We start from the raw sequence: 21,928 nt of genomic DNA, 5'->3' as shown, positions 1-21,928 counted from the left end.
GAGTACACGAACAGATGGTCGGACATTCTCCTTCAGGATCTCTTGGTAGACAGTAGAATTCATAGTTCCTTTTATCACGCCAAGTCTTCCAGGTCCTGAAGCAGCAAAACAGCCCCAGACCATCACACTACCACCACCATATTTTACTGTTGGTATAATGTTCTTTTTATGAAATGCAGTGTTCCTTCTACGCCAGATATACTTGGACACACACCTTCCAAAGAGTTCCACTTTTGTCTCATCGGTCCACAGAATGTTGTCCCAAAAGTCTTGGGGATCATCAAGATGTGTTGTGGAGAAATTGAGACGAGCTTTGATGTTCTTTTTGCTCAGCAGTGGTTTTCTCCTTGGAACTCTGCCATGCAGGCCATTTTTGCCCAGTCTTTTCCTGATGGTGGAGGCATGAACGCTGACCTTAACTGAGGCAAGTGAGGCCTGCAGTTCCTTGGACGTTGTTGTGGGGTCTTTTGTGACCTCTTGGATGAGTCGTCGCTGCGCTCTTGGGGTAATTTTGGGCGGCCGGCCACTCCTGGGAAGGTTCACCACTGTTCCATGTCTTCGCCATTTGTGGATAATGGCTCTCACTGTGGTTCGCTGGATTCCCAAAGCTTTGGAAATGGCTTTATAACCCTTTCCAGACTGATTGATCTCAATTACTTTCTTTCTCAATTGTTCCTGAATTTATTTGGGTCTCGGCATGATGTGTAGCTTTTAAAGGATCTTCTGGTGGACCTTACTGTGTCAAGCAGCTCCTATTTAAGTGATGCCTTGATTGTGAACAGGTGTGGCAATAATCAGGCCTGGGTGTGGCTATAGAAATTGAACTCAGGTGTGGACAACCACAGTTATAGTATGTTTTAACAAGGGGGGCAATCACTTTTTCACACAGGGCCATGATGGTTTGGATTTTTTTTCACCTTTAATAATAAACATCTTCATTTACAAATTGCATTTTGTGTTTACTTGTGTTGTCCTTGACTATTGTTTAAATTGGTTTGATGTTCCGAAACACTTAAGTGTGACAAACATGCAAAGGAACAGGAAATGAGGAAGGGGGCAAACACTTTTTCACACCACTGTATGTTAGTGAATGCATTGATTTGGCGCTCTCATTGAATTGTTACCGGGCACTCAATGAACTCCGGCACCTACTGATTTTCGTCAATACACAGAGAACTGAGATATGTCTATGTAAACAAGGCATATCTCAGTTCTGACAGGGGAGGAAAAGGATCAATCCTGTGTTACTGCAAAGCAGAGACGAGAATCAATATCTTCCCCTAGTGAAAGCAGCACACAGTGTACACAAAAACATGGGCTAGGCACACAGTTAACTCTTTGATCGCCTTAGATGTTTAACCACTTGCTTACTGGGCACTTAAACCCCGCTCCTGCCCAGACCAATTTTTAGCTTTCAGCGCTGATGCACTTTGAATTACAATTGCGCAGCCATACAACACCGTACCCAAATGAAATTTTTATCATTTTTTTCCCACAAATGGAGCTTTCTTTTGGTGGTATTTAATTACAGCTGGGAGTTTTATTTTTTGCTAAACAAACAAAAAAAATGCAAAATAAAAAAAATAAAAAAATCATGTTTCATAGATTGTTATAAAATTTTGCAAACAGGTAATTTTTCTCCTCCATTGAAATGCGCTGATGAGGCTGCACTGGTGGGCACTGATAGGCTGCACTGGTGGGCACGGTTAAGGCGGCACTGATGGGCACAGATAAGGCGGCACTGATGGGCACAGATAAGGCGGCACTGATGGGCATGGATAAGGCGGCACTGATGGGCACGGATAAGGCGGCACTGATGGGCACGGATAAGGCGGCACTGATGGGCAAAGATGGGCACAGATAAGATGGCATGGGTGGCACGGATAGGTACCACTGATAGGCGGCACTGCTGGGCACTGATGGGCACTGGTAGATGACACTGATGGGCACGGATATGTGGCATATGAGGTGCAGCACTGTTGTTGAGGCAGATTATGGGCACTGATGGGTGGCACTATGGGCACTGATGGGTGGCACTATGGGCACTGATGGGTGGTATATTTACTATACATATATTGCACTGGCAGGGGGCAGGTGGGCACTAAATGGCTTGGCCGTGATCGGGACTGAAGTCCCTCTCATGGCCGCCGGTGATCGGCTTTTTTTTTTCTGACAGCGCGAGGAGGAAAATAGCCGATTACCGGCTCTGTTGTGATCACATGATCAGCTGTCATTGCCTGACAGCTGATCACGTGGTAAGGGTCGGGATCGACCCCTTGCTTCGATCCGTGATCAGGCGAGTCTCAGACTCGCTGATCACAGAGCGCGCCACGCGCGCCCCTCCGGGGGTGCGCAGGCCGCTCGTGCACGGGACGACGTCAATAGACGTAGTCCCGGCAAAGGAGGTCCGCGCTGTAGCCGTCATTCGGCTATAGCGCGGATCCCTAGTGGTTAATCCCTTCTCAGTCAGTGTCATTAGTACAGTGACAGTGCATATTTTTAGAACCAATCACTTTATTAGTGTCACTGGTTCTCACAAAGTATCAGCTAGTGTCCGACTGTTGGCCACAAGTCTGCCATTTATAAGTCACTGAAAAAAAAATTCCATAAATATATCCCACAGCTTGTAGATGCTATGAGGTTTGTGGAAACAAATCAATATACGCTTATTGGGATTTTTCTTACCAAAAACATGTAACAGAATACATATTGGCCTACATTTATGAAGAAATACATTTTTTATTTTTTTCCAAAATTTTCTTTTTTTGTGCTATAAACAAAGACAACACTCCAAAAGAAAGCTCTATTTGTGGGAAAAAAAAAAAAAATAAATCACCACAAATTTTATTTGGGTACAGTGTAGCACACAATTGTCAGTTAAAGTGAAGCACAGTGACGTATCGCAAAAAATGGCCTGGTCACGAAGGGGGTCAAATGGTAAAAAAATAAATATAGTTTTTGGTCTTGACCATAATAAAAAAAAAAAAAGAAAAAAGAAAAAGATGAAGTGCAGAGTTCTACGATACAAAGGGGGTGGTCAAAAAGCCAAAAAGAAATGCAATGATTACGTAAATCCAGGATACACAATTCAGGGATGATCTGCATTGCACTGCTAAGCACATTGGTTTTAACAGAAAACAGCCATGCTGCAAATCTGATGTGTTTTCTTTCTGAGAGTCAGAACATTGGTTGTCAAAACAAGTGCATTCTAGTGTCCCTCCATTGACCCATGGAAGAAATGAACCATGAACCTGGCAGGCCCTGCTGTACTAGTGTCCTCTGTACTGGAATAGTGCCGTGTTTGTGTGCTCACTTGAATGGACAGCCTCACTAGCTCCTGTTAAGGCTGGATTTTGTCAAGAGCCCAAAAAAAATCACTATTAATATGAAATAAAATGGGTTTACTCTTATTTCTAATTAGGAGAACTTCTAGTTGGGGACCTTCAGCCTGGTACACGGGCAGAATGTTGAGAGACATTTGCTGGCTAAAAAAAAAAGAAAAAAAACAAAAAAAAAAAAAAAAAAAAAAAAAAACGTCCGACATTCTGCCCATATGTATGTCAGTCTGTCTTCTGTTGGATGTGCATGCTGAAAAACCAGCAGTCGACTGACTCCCGATCAGCAGTGGCAGAGAACGCCGATTGGAGTGTTCTGGGCAAGGTGGGGGGAGATCGCTGGACTAATCTTGCATTGTTAGTATAGCGGCTCCAACAGGAACTGTCAGGTTTTTTTTTTGAGCAACCCGCTGGGTACCCGGCTTTAGATACTAATAAACTATGATGGGAATTTCTACCTTGGACTTTCCAGGGCCTCTGACACTTCCCTGCCTCTTAACTCCTGTTCCATTTGCCTTCCCTCCCTGAAAACCGTGACTTTGTGTAACGAAAAAGCAGACTTGATCCACCCACTGGCTAGTACACAATTTTGGGGAAATTTGGGGGAATTTTAAGGCATTTTTGCCAAGGCACCCCTGAAGAACCCAGAAGGCACCCTGGTTGAAAAAGGCTGTCTTGGACACCCTTTATTGATTCCCAGAATGCTTCTTTGTATACACAGGGTGACCGACGGGAGTCAGACGTTTTTAGAACAAGTAAGTAGCGATGTGAGAGGGACAAGCTAGGCGTCTTCCACCCCCACTGGAATGCCAATTCAGTCACAATCAAGCAATGGATGTTACAACAATGTTTGCTTACGACAGATTTGTTCGAAGTGGTGAGTCTATACCAGTAACACAGTGGCTGTTTAGTCGAGAATCAAATGTTGGTCGACACGGGGCCGTTCCCAGTCGCAACATAGTCCTCCGGTGGGTTGAACATTTCAGATTGATCAAAAATTTTAATTTCTATTGAATTTGAAATAGAAAATTGATTGAAAGCTGCATTCAAGAGGATGGTCTTCATCTAAATGGCATTATTTTTATAAGTAACTCAAATGGCATGTCTTGACCTCTGTTTTTGTAAAAATAAATCCATTTCAAATTGAAAATCTGCGGAGTACTGTTATTTTCAAAACCGCCCGACTCCCATCAGTCACCCTGTATATTTACTAACAGCAGGGTCTGTTTAATTACCAATTACGTATGAATGCTACAGTAAGGGCTCCAGGTAAATGTAATTTTCAATGAACCTGTATACTGTAGACATTCAGCAATGAACGAGAAACACTTTTCCAATTCCAAGAAAAAGATCTGACAATACTAAACATTCTAAAAAGGTTTCTATTAAAGTATATAAAGAGCCAACACTTTTTTCACTATCCTGGATAGTGTAGCAAATTGTTAAAACTCGTTATGATAATTTTGCGATTTGTCTTCTAGTAGGTCCCGCAGACCCAATAGAAAAGTCCAAAGAAAATGCAAATAGAGAGGGTAATCTTTCTAATGGGGTACAGGTACTTAAAAAAAATAAAAAAAATAAAAAAAAAATCTAACTTTAGATACATTTTTAGTTTTGATGACAAATCGGATGCACCCGCTGTTTGGGTATTTTGACAACTGGCTGTCAGAATCAAATGCTGTAGCTAGGAGGGGAAATTCTTCCATCCATGCTGTTCAGCGTGGGAGATGAAATCAATAGACTTTTCTTTTTAGCTTGCAGGGCTAAACAGGAAAAAACCTACAGTGTATGGCAAGCTTTAACACGAAGGGCTCTCTCACATGGCAGATTAGTGCTGTCCTCTGTACAGAGCCACTAGCAGATGTGTGCATATCCACCTTGGAACTGTATGCAGGCAACCCATAGAAATGAATGCAACGCCACTTCCGGTGACTCTCCAGCATTAGTAATCGGATATTTGGACATCTTGGCTATTTTAACAGAACACCGGCAGCGTATACACTACAGTACACAATATAATGAGTGGACATTGTTAGTCCGCCCGCTAGTAGCCAACAAAAAGCATGCCTCCAAGAAGGCGACAAGTTTTTTTTCTCCTTACCCAGTGTTCTGTCAAAACAGTCAACCCTCCTGTACCGTAGTGTATACACTGTCGGTATTCTATGAAAACCGCCAACCTGTCAAAATTTCTCCAATTATTGGTGCTGGAGAGTCACTGGACGTGACATGGTTGGAGATTTTGTCGAGTTGGAGTTTTCAGCAGAACACCGGCACAAACATAATCACATGGTATAGTTTGATATGCGGGCAGGAGCGGCTGCACAGAGGGTAGCACTAATTTTCCATCTAAATGAGCCATCCCCCATGTGCCCCTTCCCCCGACTTCTCTGTCAAGATCAATGGCACCTCTATCAGTCCGTCCCCACATGCCAGGGGGCTAGGGGTAACCTTAGACTCGAAACTGTCGTTTCAGGCCTACATCCAATCCCTGTCCAAATCATGCCACCTTAGAATCCACAACATTTCTAGAATACGCCCTTTTTAACTAATGACATCACCAAGCTTCTAATTCACTCCCTGGTTATCTCTCATCTGGATCACTGAAACTCCCTCCTCATTGGATTACTTTTACATAGACTATCCCCCCTTCAGTCCATAATGAATGCCGCTTCCAGACTTGTCCACCTTACCAACCAGTCTCCTCCACCCCTCTCTGCCAATCCCTCCACTGGTTACCACTTACACAACAAATAAATAGTGCTAACAATAATTTACAAAGCCATCCATAACTCTGCATCCAGGTATATCACTAACCTAGTCCAAAAATAACAACCAAGCTGCTCTCTTCGGTACTCCCAAGACCTGCTGCTCTCTAGCTCCCTTGTCACCTCCCATGCTCTCCTCCAGGATTTCTCCAGAGCTTCTCCTGTCCTTTGGAACTCCCTACCCCAATCTGTCTTTAGACAATCCCTGAAAACCCTTCTGTTTAAAGAAGCCTATCCTGCTAATACATGGTTTTACTTCCTCCATCAGCTCATCCCCCACAGCTATTACCTTTTGTATCAATTGACCCTTCCTTTTTAGATTGTAAGCTCTAACGAGCAGGGCCCTCTGATTCCTCTTGTACCAAATTGTAATGTAACTGTAATGTCTGCCTTTATTTTGTTAAGCGTTGCTCAAACTGTTGGCGCTATATAAACCTTGTATAATAATAATAATGATAATAATAAGTGTCAGGAAGACTGGGTGGCCTGCGAATCTATCTCACATCTGTAAATGATCAACCTCCGCCTGCTCGTTTTTTTTTGTTTTTGTTTGTTACATCTCCTACTTTACTCCCTGCTTGCCTGCTTTTTTTGTTGTCTGCTTTTATTGCTCCTTTAGGTAAACATACAAAATAATTAAATGTGAACAAGGTTCTAAACAGAACAAATTTTATACACTTTAATGAGGTGCAACAGAAAAGACGACACTACGGTAAACAATCTGCAATACAGATACAATAAAATGATTGAATTATTTTTTAAATGAGTCAGGCTATCTAAAGATAACATTGGAGGCACATCACAAGCTTTCAATGCTGAATGAAAAGCACTAGATCACTGCATGTGGCCTGGGACAATGCTACTTTCACGTAAAATAACAAACAGTCAAAGAGGTTCCAAATTGCTTTTTGGGCAAACAGAAGAACATAAAAAGGGACTGTATGCCTCTGTATTCTTCACAGATGGACGGCAGACTACATCAGCAAAGCACAATTTTAACAAAACAATGGGCATATGCCATGTGATTTCTATTTTTATTTCCACATTCAGATTGCTATAAAGGTTCTACAACAAAACACATTTTAGGGACTTGATTGGCATTTTATAAACATTTGGGCCAAGTGATGTTGAAAGTATAAAAACAAGTTTACATAAATTCATCAGGGGTCTCTCTGCCTCTCTGGTGCTTAAATTTAAATTTTTTCCCTTCTCCATCCAAAAAAGTGTGCCCTGGAATTTCCAAAGAAGAACTCCTGCAGACAGATTTTCTGTCTGCTGATGTGCAGTCTCCCATAAGACCCAATGACTATCTTAGATGGTGTTTGGTGAGTCCCCTGGGCTTCAAGAGGTGTCGACCACTGCTGCTGTGTATTTTGTGGTGCACACAAGCCACATAGAGCCAATATCAGCTAGATAATATGGAGTTACTGCAGAGCCCATCCCCTGTGCACATTTAATCCTGGCACTCAGTACACCGGCTCTTTCTACATTGCAGTTTCTATCACATAGTGTCCCCCATCGGATAGTGTACACTGTGTACTGCGCATGATTCCAAATATAGCAGAAGATGAACGGCGCCTGCGCCGTGAGTCCAGGTTCTAGCCCCACCATCCAAGTGGACATTAAAAGTTAGAATTAAAAGAGCCGAGTGCAGCGAGGCCGTGCCCGAAGCATGGTGAGCGAAGCAAGCCTGCAAGGGGCCTTCTGATATGTGCAGCCCTATGTCCACTTGGATGGTGGAGCTAGCACCTCGGCTCACGGCGCAGGCGTGTTCATCTTCTGAGATTTTCCGAATCTCCTTCTGCTCCGTACTGCGCAAGTGCTGTGCCTGCGCAGTACGGGGCGGACACTATCTGATGGCTGGACGCTATATGGCAGAACACCAGCTCTGAGGAAGAGGGGATCTCCCCTCAAAACACGTCAGCCATCTGGAAGGTATTCCGGAGTGCTGGACGTGGTCCTGGTGACCTGGACACTGTGTCCATTGTGGACTTTGAAATTATTTTATGACCAACTTGTTTCCGAGTATATTTATTTTCATTTTATACCACTAAACATCACTTGGGTATTCGTGAATGCCATGTTGCTTCTCAATGAATAGAGCTGATATGGTGGGCTCCCAATTGTATTAGGGGATAATGTGGCACACTCAGCATCTGGTTTACAGTCTTCCACTAGTCACATTCAGGGAAAGCTGTGTGTATTAGTTAAGATAGGTATGATGTCTGCTAAATGTCAATCACTGTTGAGTTGGCACTACTACAGGAGTATGCTGGGGGACATATACAAAACATAATTGCTGCAGACTAGGGTTCTATGTTCATGTTTTTGATGCATACATTTGATGAAAACTTAAATAATGCATCTTTAGAAAAACCATCAGATGTGAAGATATTACAGTAGGGAACTACCCATGTCTCAGTGGGAGAGAAAGATTTAGTTGAGTTGGGATGGTAAAAAAGACCGTCAAGAGGAGAAAGAGGGCAAGTCGAAAAATAACGGTGCATGCAGAGGATTAATGAGAATGGAAAAGGGTGAGATGGAGGTGTAAGACAGGAATGAAACCTGTTAGAAGGAGAAAGGTAAAGGAAAATGTGTATTAAAGTCTATACCCAAAACTCTTTTTTTAGTTTCTAATAGAGTGGAGAAAAAATTGTGAAAATGCTCCCTGGAGCCCTGGATAGCAGTAAAAGCCTAACAGTGGCTCTGATGTTTTGTAGTCACCCCCTCCAAATGAGAAGAGAAGTATGGGGTTCTTAAAAAAAAAAAATACTCACCTAGGTGGATGCAGCATCAGCCTGATGCTGCTTCTAAGACTGGGAACTGAGCAATCAAAGACCGCTGATCACTTTGTTCTCAGTCTTCAGTTTGCTGGTGACTGTTAGTCACAGACTCTCTGATGTGCCCGTTCAGAATTCATTGGAGTGCCGGGCTGCGAAGGGGGTGGGAGCAGCTGGTTCAGTTTCTTAGCGGCTCGCCGAGAGGCTAAGCCAGCTGCTGGTCCAGGCATCTGGGAAGTCAGGATCTTTCCAGAGCCTGAACCGTCTGAGTGATATCAGCTAGCAGAAGGCTTTAACCCACTGTCGGCTGAAAACAGGTCACAGGAGTGCAGAATAAACTGCAATCCTGTGATCCATAGGGGGAGTAGGGCCAAAAAAGCCTTGGGTATACTTCTCCATGAAAAATCTTACACTTTACTTCCCCTTGGTTCTTGCAGGAAAAGGGGATATTCCCTGGGCTCTCTCTCAGGATCCAGGGAATGTTGAGCAGTCAATCATGCTGAGAAATCATTCCAGCACTTTGCATGAGTGGCTTTTTAAGATATTTGGGCTCAAAGACATCCCCAGGGTTTGCAGGAGAAGGCTCAGTGAGGTTTCAATATTTGATGACCCCACATTAGGGATAAAACTTTTTTGCAGAAGGGAGTCGTGGCCGCTCATTAAAATAAGAAAATAAGTTTAACCGTAAACTATGTAGAGGGTTCTTAACTGTAAGAGCGGCAAAGATGTGGAATTCCAGGCAGTGGTCTCAGCGGGAGGCATTGATCGTTTCACAAAACTATTAGATACGCACCTGAGTGACTGCAACATACAGGGATATACAATGTAATACTGACATATAATCACACACATAGGTTGGACTTTATGGACTTGTGTCTTTTTTTCAATCTCGCCTACTATGCAACCATTGCCTAATCAAGTTTGCCAGAAGCTAGGTTGCAAGGTGATGAACTTTACTTTTTTCACACATAAGAACCTAGTGGAGATGGCATAGCAATCCTAGGAGTTCAGACATAGGTGGATGGGAAGGACTTAAACTCTTTTCGAAGATGGGACAGAAAAGCAGTACAACATTGCAGAGGATGAATAGGAAGGTGAAAATCCCTGTAGAACTTGGGCTGGAAAGATAAGGGTGACTGAGCTGGACTAGCAAAATGCCGCAATGAGTGGCAATGATATGGATAAGAGGACAAGAGAACATGGAAAGCTAAAACCTTCAGAAAAGACACAAGCATAACTTTGTGAGTGGTGTTGAGAATACGTCTTGATATAAGATGTACAGAGAACAGCGCACAATTTTATAGATGAAATCTTGAAAGAATGACATGTGATCTATATATGAAAACCTAGCTGTGTACTATCAATACAATGCCATAAAACTTATACATAACACAGAGACTAAGGCCCCTTGTACACAGGACGATCCAGGTGCAGTGCCAGTCCCATTGCAGGCAGCCTGTAAAAGTCTATGGCAGGCTGCAGCTGATTTTGGCTGAACACTGAACAAAGTGGAACCCACATTTAGGGCCCTGTGTATTAAGGGATTGATGTCCAGAACGGCATTCTGGACCTTTGTTCCTAAACACACAAGGACCTAAACATTGGTATAGAATTCAGTCCTGGTCAGGCACAGCCTGCCATAGACATTGAAACTTGACGCTGGTCCTTTCCTTCCCCGGCCCATGTACAAAGGACCCAAGAATGCATTTACATTCAAATGGATGATAATATGTTTTCCTAAGCATGTATGATGGTAAATTATATTTAGACAAAATGCAACAAGTGAAAACAAAGGGTTTACAAAAACCTACACAAAAGGCACAAGCGATCAGCAGAAATTTGGCAGAGTCAAAATACTTCATGCAACTTTACATCGTGCCAAGGAGTGACAGTGAAATGCAAAGCAAGTTATATACCTGGCCGTGTGGTGAGTCCTCTATCTGCAGCAGGACGAGCATCAACTGGTTCAACTGGGCACGTGCAGCAAAACAATAAAAAATAAAACAAAAAAAACAAGCAAATAAACAAAAATAGCAATACATTATTGGCTCAAAGGATCGGAGTGACAGACAAAAAATAACAGCACAGAAGTTTACATGTCACTTGGGTTAATTTGCAAGACAGACAGGACAGAAGGAAGAAGTGCACAGGCTGGTACTGAGGCTTTGTACCTACAACATGACTGAAATATGTGGATCAAATAAAGTAGAGATACGATGCCTATATAAGTAAAAATTGATTATTCATATGTGCATCCATTAAATCTGGGCATAACAATTGGACAGTGTTTGCTCTGCCCAGCTGAAAGATCCTGCTTGGTAATCGTCTGACTTGGACATTATATCTATTGTTCTCATCCAAGCTTTTGTTGAAAGGCACATACTAAAACATTCAAAATGTTTACTGCACAGTGAAAATGAGAGGGCTAAACTTTAAATGTGGTTACTTATCGTGGATAGTTGAACATGTCAGTAGTCACCCTTATTCTCAGCACAGATTTAAAGGTAAAAAATGCATTATTGTTACAACCGCCTAAAGGGTGATCATCTTACTCTGTGTATGTGTACCTTTAGACCCCTTTCACACCACACCGCTGATAGCGGTGGCGGTAAAACGCCGCTATTTTTAGCGTCGTTTTACCGCCGGATTTGCGGCGCATTCCGGCCGCTAGCGGGGCTTTTACCCCCCGCTAGCGGCCGCGAAAGGGTTAAAACCGCCGGCAATACGCCGCAATAGCGCCGTTTTGCCGGCGGCATTACAGCGCTGCCCCATTGATTTCAATGGCCAGCAGCGGTGGAGGAGCGGTAAACACTCCTTCACCGCTCCAAAGAAGCTGCTGGCAGGACTTTTTTCTGACGTCCTGCCAGCGCACCGCTGTAGTGTGAAAGCCCTCGGGGCTTTCACACTACACACAATGGTGCAGCTTCTTTAGGGCGTTTTGCAGGCGCTATTTCTAACGCTATAGCGCCTGCAAAATGCCCTGGTGTGAAAGGGGTCTTAAGGTAAGTGTACATGAGCATTTTTCTATCTTCTTATATTGTATCTTTATCACTAACAAAATTAACTTGTCAGGTCTTACAAAATGTGTAAACTAAACAAATAAAAATATAGGCCAGTATCAAGGTATCTTCAATTGTCACGTATTTGAGGAGGACCTTGGATCCCCATCTATGCTAGAACACAGGGCCTCAAATTTTGCCCATGTTGGTGCCAAGACCCTCCTAGGTTCTAAGCCCTGCCTTTAACTTTTAACAGTCCGATACTGAAAGCATGATGGCCAGGAAAGGCTTTAGCTTTGGATTGTTAAATAGTAAGGTGGGTGCTAGGTACCAGTTTTGGAATCAAAGCTCCACCCCAGAAACAAAAACTGATTTTTAGATACAAGCACCTAGTATTTTACACCTGAAAGGACCTATCAAGTTTAGTTTACAGTCAACCTGTCATGGAAAAAAAAATGGAAACGAATTCCTGCATTGTTTTTAAGCTGCAAGGCTGCCATCCTGATTTTGGCTTCACAACCTAGTGGATCACAGTCATGAAACAAAACCATAGACACTGAAAATAAACCACCCAACTGGCATGCTTATTACAAGTGACAGATTTTCTAGTTACTGACAAAGCTAGAGTGACACCTGTGGAATTTTAAGCTTTAAAAACTGATCAGCAATGAAAGCTCTTGAATTTTTACCCTTACGGGCTCCCTTTAAGGCCCTTTTCACACGGGACGGATCAGTAATGATCCATCCCGTGATGATCCGCTTGCTCAGCGGGGATGGCTCCGTTGTCCCCGCTGAGCCGGCGGATAACAGGGCGGTCCCAGCACACTGTGTGGGGACCGCCCTGTCAGCTCTCCGTTCTCCTCTATGGGGGATCGGATGAACACGGACCGCCTGTCCATGTTCATCCGATCCGCTCCGCAGACGAATAGAAAAATAGGATTTTCTTCCAACTGCAGAATTGGACAATAGCGGAGGCGGACGATATCGGGTGTTCATCCGCAGACACCCGCTATCCCATAGGAATGCATGTATGTCCGTATTTCATCCGCAAACGGATGGATGAAATACGGACATAATGTCCGCATGTGTGAAAGGGGCCTAAGTCTGCAAGAGATTAATTATGCAGAATTGTTATTTAATATTAGAGGGTAAGAAAATACTCCTATGACTTTCAAAAGAGTTTAATGGGTTTCATGAAACTGAATTCAGCTCAATAAAATGTGGTACAAATGGACATGGATGCTCAGGGAGATCACCATAAACATTGTACAGGTACCTATGATATATTATTGTTTTTTTTCCACAATTTCTACATATTTTAACATATAGCGTTTGGTCAAATTTGCCAGTAACATATTTTTGTATGTCATATTTTTGTATCTATATATTGTTCAAAGAGGTTATCAAAGAAATTGCTACAATGTCTGGGTCCTTATGAGAAATTATCCACAATGGGATGGAATACCCATTAGTTGCCAACATAGATATTTACAAAAATGAACCACTAAAAGTGTGCCTTCCCTCATCAGTCTGCCTGCCTCACAATGGTGCTTTTAAAAAAAGGGCTCAGATTTTCCAAGGCCCTTGGCTACCCTTTTTTTTCTGTTGAACCTCCTTGAAAAGAATCATGAAAATGGTCTACACAATCAGTCTAAGGTAAGAAGAGGCCCCTAAATTTTCTGTAGAATGTTTCCATAGTTATAATCATGCAGGACATTTGCAGCATAACAATAGTAGGAATTTGATAACGTGCAGCGATCTCTGACAAACATGCACATCTACAACAAAAGCCTAAAACAACCCCTTGTAGCCATAGATTACCTTCATTCTCAGTATTTGCAGGCACAGAGTCTACACCAAATGGATGCCATGGCTGTAGATCATCAACATTGAACTCGCCGTCCACTGGAAGAAGCTCTACTGTGGTCTTGGTCTCAGTGAGTGAGGGCATGAGGGCATCATTGCCATAGCTAATTCTGGGTTCACTGACCATGTTGGACAACACATCATCAGAATAGTTCTGCTCCTTTTGGAATAACTCATCTGGAAGTTACAAGAGACATAACTTTTTTTAGCGCATTCTATAGTACCTATATATATTGTCATTGAGATTGGTCTTATATCAATTAGAACAGTATTACAATATAAAACACTCTAAGCAGATGAACAGTATATTCTACATTGCCAACCCATGCAAAGGAGGAGAAACATATAAAAACCATAACTGTATGGTATGGGATAAAGAGCCTCTTCCTAACTTGTTGCTGCAGCATTGGGAAAGCTGAAGTGAAAAAATGTCCCAGAGCTGAGGGAGATATCCCGGTATGTTGGTCAAGTATCATATGATGACAGTATACATTCTATCCACATGTATGTGTATCAGGCAGGAAAAAAATCGCAACACTCTTATATAACACCAGTTGATTCTCTGGATATATAAACAATTGGCTGTGCTAACAATGATGATATACAAAAACACACCAATTTAGTGCAAAAATGAAAAACATGAAGATAAAAAAAGAAAAATGTAAAAAATGTTTTAATGTACTTTCAGTGCATACAGTGGGAATAGCAGTCCCAATCCAGTAATGCAACACCGATATGCAATGGTGGAGGTCTCCTTGAGAAGAATTCCATGATCACTACGTGAACAGTCACTGATATAGAGAATGGACTCTTAGCAGAGCAAGCGGACTCTTATACAGAGCCAAATCAGCCTGTAACCAATATTCTGTCATAAAGTCCTGGAACACATGTTGTTTGGTCAGATTCCCATGGTGCCTCCATTTCACCAGTTGTATATTAGGTATACATGGCAATGATTATAATGAGAGATTCCACCATAAAATGTAAATAGGAATGCCTGCAACGTTACTTCAAAAATTGGATGCAAGTGTACCTAGCAGAATTAATTCTGGTTTGAAGCCAAAGGGTAGTTCACACCAAATACTGATTTCGATTTTTGCTCTGTCTGCCCACTCTGTCCAGTTTTCTAATCCAGACACTGTACAAAGTCCTGCCCATTTGCCGATGTTCGCTCCTTTGCTGCCGTGTTTCTCCTAGTCCTCAGATTCCTTTAGGCGGCGTACACACGCGGGGACTGTCTGCCGAAACTAAGTTCGTCAAACAGTCCGCTCAAACTTTTGAATGAACGAACACGCCCACACACGGCACTTTTTGAGCGGACAAATACGGCAAACTTTGTTCGTCGTACTAAGTCCACGCAACTTTTGAAATGAGCGGACTCGCCCACACACGAGGCAACAGTCCGCTCATTTCGAGCGCGTGTGCAGGTAGGCGGGGCCCGCGACGGAGACGTCGCGGGCTCCGCCGCCTGGAATGGACTTAAAGGGGAACCCCAACGCCAAAAAAACCCGGCGTGGGGGTCCCCCCAAAGTCCACAACAGACCCTTGTCCGAGCACGCTACCCGGCCGGCCAGGAAAGGGGGGCTAGCGAGCGCGCCCCCCCTCCTGAGCCGTACCAGGCCGCGTGCCCTCAACATGGGGGGTGCCTTGGGGAAGGGGGGGCCGCGCGGCCCCCCCACCCCAAAGCACCTTGTCCCCATGTTGATGAGGACAAGGGCCTCTTCCCGACAACCCTGGCCGTTGGTTGTCGGGGTCTGCGGGCGGGGGGCTTATCGGAATCCGGGAGCCCCCTTTAATTAGGGGGTCCCCGGATACCGGCCCCCCACCCTATGTGAATGAGTATGGGGTACAATGTACCCCTACCCATTCACCTGTAAAATAAAAGTACCCCAAAAAAAAACACAACACACGAGATAAAATATTTTATTGCACAGCTCCGGGGGTCTTCCGTCTTCGGGGGTCTTCTCGCCGGACTCCTCCGCTATCTTCTTGTAGCTCTTATATGTCACATGGGTTGGTCACATGGTGACCCCGCCCCCTTACGATGTCATAGTCCCCATGTGACATCAACCCATGTGACATATACCATGTGACACCGCCCCATTGTCACTATATAAGTGGCCGCTCAGCGCGGCTCTGGCATTCCGGCCGGAGAGAGCGACGTGTCAACATCTCCTGGAGAAGAACAAGAAGAAGAAGAAGAACGGAAGGCGGCGGCGACAGAAGACCGGGCCACCGCCTGCAAAAGAGCTATAAGAAGGCGCGGTGGCCCGGCAGAAGAACCGAAGAGGGGGACAAGACCCCCGAAGTCGGGAGAAGAGGCCGGCGGCGGGGAGGAAGAAAGCCGGACTCCTCCGCTAGCAAAAGAGCTACAAGAAGATAGCGGAGGAGTCCGGCGAGAAGACCCCCGAAGACGGAAGACCCCCGGAGCTGTGCAATAAAATATTTTATCTCGTGTGTTGTGTTTTTTTTTTGGGTACTTTTATTTTACAGGTGAATGGGTAGGGGTACATTGTACCCCATACTCATTCACATAGGGTGGGGGGCCGGTATCCGGGGACCCCCTAATTAAAGGGGGCTCCCGGATTCCGATAAGCCCCCCGCCCGCAGACCCCGACAACCAACGGCCAGGGTTGTCGGGAAGAGGCCCTTGTCCTCATCAACATGGGGACAAGGTGCTTTGGGGTGGGGGCGCCGATTTTTTTCGGCGTTGGGGTTCCCCTTTAAGTCCATTCCAGGCGGCGGAGCCCGCGACGTCTCCGTCGCGGGCCCCGCCTACCTGCACACGCGCTCGAAATGAGCGGACTTTTCTCCGAGCGGGAACAGTTTGCTCATTTCGAAAGTGGCCTACACACAGGCGGACTGTTCGCTCAAACCAAGTTTCAGCGGACAGTTTTTCGGAATTTCCGAAAAACTTTGTTCGTCAAACTGTCCGCTGAAACTGTCCGCTGAAGCCCCACACACGAGCGGACTGTCCGCTGAAACACTGTTCAGCGGACAAAGTTGAGCCAACAGTCCGCCCGTGTGTACACGGCCTCACATGTGTTGTTGGCTTCTGCACTCTCCTATAGATTCTCTGGATACTTTATAATCTAAAGCTTTTATTAATGTAAACTTAAACCTTCTCCTAACTTAAACTGGTTCCCTTTTCAGCTTTCTAATCCAAAGAAAGATACACATCCTGCTACTTCCTGGTCATAGTCAGAATTTTCACACCCTGCAAGACAAGGGCTCAGATTTTCCAGGGCCCTTGGCTATCCTTTTTTTCTGTTGAACCTCCTTGAAAAGAATCATGAAAATGGTCTACACAATCAGGCTAAGGTAAGAAGAGGCACCTAAATGTCATTTGCAGTAGAATGTTTCCATAGTTATAATCATGCAAGACAAAGGCATAATGAGCTAGTATGCATAGCATACCAGCTCATTATGAAATACTTACCTTAGAACACTGCCCTGAATTGGTGTCGGCACATCGAGTACTTGGCCGACATCTTTCACCAGAGTTACTTCCGGGTTCGCGGGCTCCGACGCTTTGATTGGCCGGAACCACGATGATGTCACTCCCATGCATGAGCACGGGAAGGGGCCCTGAAAATCGGCACCGGCGGGCCGTTCCTTCAGTGTGCATGCACCGATGATGTTGACAGCACCGTATATAGTGAATATCTCCTAAAGTGTGCAAGTTTAGGAGATATTTAGAGTACCTACAGGTAAGCCTCATTACAGGCTTACCTGTAGGTACAAGGGGTGCAACAGATTTTACAACCACTTTAAAGTGGTGGTAAAGTCTCTTGACAATATAAAACAATGCCCCCCCCTGCAGGTTTAAGCCATAATGTACTAGCATGAGCTGCATACTAGTACATTATGACAAACTTTCCTACAGAGCCCTCCATCAATGTGCTGTCAGGGCTCTCCCTGATGCTAGAATCTTCACCCAGTCTTTGCTCTGGGTTTCGCATCTCTGGGCGCTAGATTGGCTGGGCCAATGTGATGGCACGCAGAGTATGCTGTAATTGTGGTCTTAGCTGCGCATGTCACATTATCCACTGACAGGCAGTGGGACATGTATGACAAAAGGGAATCCAGAATGGCACCTTCTGTATTTCAGTCCTATGCACGGCCTCCTTGGACAGACTCCTATCACCTGGAATCTGTTTTTGTCCCTTTAACTCAGTACAACTTTTTGAGGTAGGGAGCCACATTTTGGAACTGTTGCCAGTTTGATGGGTGCATCCTTACATCTCCTTGTGTATGTACATTTCTGAGATAATACAGACCTAAAATGTCCTGTATGATTCATGTGTTTTCGTTGTTTAGTAGTAACCTTACCATGCTTCTTCCTGAAGAAGCCAGAACGGTGAAACATGTTGAAATATAAGCGTGGCTAAAGAGAAAATGTTGCCCATATTAAAATGAATGACAATACATGGCCGTACAAATGCTTTTAATCTATTTTTTGTGATTAAACAAATATTGTTGCTTTTAAGAATGCTTGTTATACTTATGCACCTAAATGGTCCAGCATCTCATATCCTCATTCTAGTTTTCAATATTATGGGATGTTGGTGCTACAAACTTTGATAACTCAGGGATTGCCCACATAACCTACCAGATAAATAATGAATGGTGTGTGTTCTTTAGTGAACCGACTAAAGATTTATCTTTTTTTTTTTTTGCAGAACTTAACTTACATTTTTAACAAATGTGTAGTATTTACCTTCCATTTAATATTTTACCTTGATGCATTGACTCTCTTATTATCTGAAGCTATTTTTTTTTTTTTTTTTAGAAAATTGGGTCATATCGCATGCGGAATCCTATCCAGAATAGACCCCCGATGACTCAATATTATCCAGGGGATCAGTGTTAAAGTTAGGAATTAGCATTTTGTACAAGGGATCTCCAATGGCACCTTCTGCATTCCTCATATGACAGGTTTGATCTAAAACACATCTCTGAAAAGAGCTTTTTTTATCCTGTCTACAAAAACACCTAATTTCTGAATGTGTGTCTAATGATAACGCAAGCACCAATAACCAAGAGTAAGGAATGATCTGCTAGGAACTGTGAATGTACACAGCAAGCTGCAGTCCTAGCTCCGACTCACAGCGACAGCCCCTCTTTCATACAATATTCTACTTTAGCTGAAGAAATGAATTCCTTAAAACAACTTGACATTATCTGGGGTACGACTATAAAAATAAAATGGCTAATTTCACAGAACTGCTGTACGTTAATGACTAACCCAAGGAGGCTGCGAGTGCAGATTTGCTCTGCTAAGTAAATTTTCTATCAGCGGGATCCCGCAGAGAACGAGCGGAGAGAGAGCTCTCCTAATGAGCCAAGAACCTCTGGAATGAAGGAAGATGAGACAGCAGACAGCAAAAGCCATAATCACATCTGAATGTACACAAATAAATGACACAGGAAGTGTAAGGAGGGCACTACAGCCACAAAACCGCGCTGGCATTCTGCTTACTTCTGGAATAATGCGTACATCGGCTTTGTGGTGATTGAACGAGGGGCAGTTAATGTGGAACTTTGCTCTGGGCACTGGCATGATATAGTATGAGATACAAAAAGCAATAAAAACAATCACACCAAATGCATAATGCGATAAAAAGCACAATATGACGGGGAGAAGCCAGTCTTTAATAAAACATGTCAAGATGTATTATGGTGAATTTATTTAAAGACGTGCTTTAAGGGGTTTGCCAGTTGAAATCAAAAATGGAAGTATTGCTTGCGGCCATTCTGTGATATCATAGGGACCGGCACCCTATAAGAAACAATACAAGAATCTGAATGCTGTCTATATGACAGAGGAACAAAAGATTGTTCTGTCAAAGAGGTCATGTGTTGGGGAAAGAGGGCTGGCATTTTTGAAGAGGCAGTGGGTGCCTTTTTACAGCGTTCGTCACTTAGTGCCAGTTCACACCAACGCCCTCTGTGAGATGGCATGTGATTTGCACCGCACTGCAAAGCACATGTGATGTGATTTCAGCCATAGAGATTGTGGGGCTGATATTGCATCGCATTTGTACCAAACTCGCACAGGACCCTTTTTTGGTCCGCACCAGAATCGGAACGCATGGGGATGAACACCCATGTCATTTGATTCATGTTCGAACTGTCAGGTCGTAGTGCAATATGCAAGCTGAAATGGGGCTGTCATTAACGATGTATAGACACTCCTGGCGGTTTGCATATGGCAGTGTGAACTGCTGTGCAAGTCCGGTGCGATGCAGGAACCCGCAGTGGATTGGCAGGGTTTCCGCATCATACAAGTGGGAACCGAGCCTTAAAGGGGATGTAAAGTCAGACGGTTTTTGCATTAAGATAAAAAGTCTTCTGTGTGCCCCAACCTGAGCCCCAGCTCTGTCCAGCAATGTCCACGAGTGTCTTGGTTGTCTGAGGCTCTCCCTCCTGATTGGCTGAGACACAGCAGTGGCGCCATTGGCTCGCTCTGCCTTCTGATTGGCTGAGACACAGCAGTGGCGCCATTTGTTCGCTCTGCCTCAAAGCCAATCAGCCATTGATACAACCAAGGTATGCAGAATACTATCTCTGAACGCACAGCACATCGAACCTTGAAGAAGATGGGCTACAGCAGCAGAAGACCACACCGGGTGCCACTCCTGTCAGCTAACAGGAAACTGAAGCTACAATTTGCACAGACTCTCCAAAATAAAAGATTGGAAAATCATTGCCTGGTCTCAATTTCAGCTGCAACATTCAGACAGTGGGGTCAGAATTTGATGTAAACTTGAAACTCTAGTAACTTTACATGGAACTTGAGTAAAGATTGAAGCATAGATATGGAAATGTGTTTTTTTTTTTGTATTTTTCTTTTTTTGAGAGGTGTATTTGGGTGGGGATATTTGTGGGAAAGGTTTTAAAATTGTAGTTTTATTATGAAAAATTAATTAAAAAAAAAATTTGACTGAGAAAAACAACATGAAAGCATGGATCCATCCTGCCTTGTATCAACAGTTCAGGCTGGTGGTGGTTGAGTAATGGTGTGGGGAGGATATTTTCTTGGCAGGATGGGATTCTTAGTACCAATTGGGCATCGTTTAAACACCATGGCCTACCAGAGTATTGTTGTTGACCATGTCCATCCCTTTATGACTACAATTTACCCATCTTATGATGGCTCCTTCCAGCAGGATAATGCACCATGTCACAAAGCTCAAATTATCTCATGACAGGTTTCTTGAACATGACAATGAGGTCACTGTACTCCAATGGCCTCCACAGTCACCAGATCTCATCCAATAGAGCACCTTTGGGATGTGGAGGAACGGGAAATTTGCATCATGGATGTGCAAACGGCAAATCTGCAGCAACTGTGTGATGTTATCATGTCACAATGGACCAAAATCCCAGAGGAATGTCTATGCCTCAAAGAATTAAGGCAGTTCTGAAGGTAAAAGGGGTCCAACCTGATACTAACAAGGTGTACCTGATAAAGTGGCCAGTGAGTGTATATTTATCTATAATATATAGTTATCTAAATGTGTCTTTAAAAAGGTCAACACTTGTTCAGAACATTGACTGATAACTTGTCTCCAAGAGAATGTATAAAATAGTGCTGTAGCTAGCAGCTATCCGGACAATGATGATCAGAAGCAGGTCTCTCCACCGCTGTGCCCCCCGACACGGCGAGTTCCAGGTACCAGCAATACAAACATTCTTGACTTGTGCTATGTAAGGAAACCTGAGTTTTAGGTTCTCTGTCTCTTTAAATTGCCATTAAAAGATTTCAGTTCTGCGGGAGCAACATTTGGCTAAATCCCATGGCAATGTCCTAGATTTGTTGGGAGCGAGAGTTCTCAGTAGTAAAGTGTGTTCTCTTCAACTGGCCATAATACAGGCATCACTCTCTCCAAGGGGAACTCCCCAGTTATTTGCTTTATCTTGTAGAGAATGATGTAATGGCTACAGCCATATCCATATAATTATATGGGACAGGCCAAATACATTCTGCTACAAGTTAGCAAGCTCAGTCATCTCTTGAATGTTGGCACGCAGAGCCTATTAGCCATCAATTACTTCATCTCGCTGTCCTTGTCTGATTTATAGGTTATATGTAAATGGCAGAAGAGGCAGGAAGTTCCAAAGTTGCCTAATTCTATTCCATACGGAAAAAAAAGGTTTTTGAAATCTGCAGAGTTTTA

The 21,928-nt window shown here is 43.8% G+C and overlaps 1 protein-coding gene across 4 annotated transcripts in view; it reads right to left on the bottom strand.

Moving 5' to 3' along the window:
* Positions 1-21,928, bottom strand: part of APP (amyloid beta precursor protein) — a 349,255-nt gene that overhangs the window by 8,460 nt on the left and 318,867 nt on the right. For 2 of the 4 annotated variants that reach the window (XM_077480032.1, XM_077480034.1), the window contains 2 exons: positions 13,701-13,922; positions 10,797-10,850 (listed from right to left, as the gene is read on the bottom strand). In XM_077480032.1, coding sequence (XP_077336158.1) covers positions 10,797-10,850; positions 13,701-13,922 — 276 coding nt within the window. The remainder of the gene's footprint in view (positions 1-10,796; positions 10,851-13,700; positions 13,923-21,928) is intronic. The other 2 variants (XM_077480033.1, XM_077480035.1) reach the window with 1 other exon arrangement.

Source organism: Lithobates pipiens, unplaced genomic scaffold, assembly GCF_037356315.1.
Source record: "Lithobates pipiens isolate NorthernLeopardFrog02 unplaced genomic scaffold, aLitPip1_a1.2 Scaffold_16, whole genome shotgun sequence".
Taxonomy (NCBI): Eukaryota; Metazoa; Chordata; class Amphibia; order Anura; family Ranidae; genus Lithobates; species Lithobates pipiens.
Note: the sequence above shows the minus strand (reverse complement) of the source record. Positions and strands in the feature narration are given on the sequence as shown.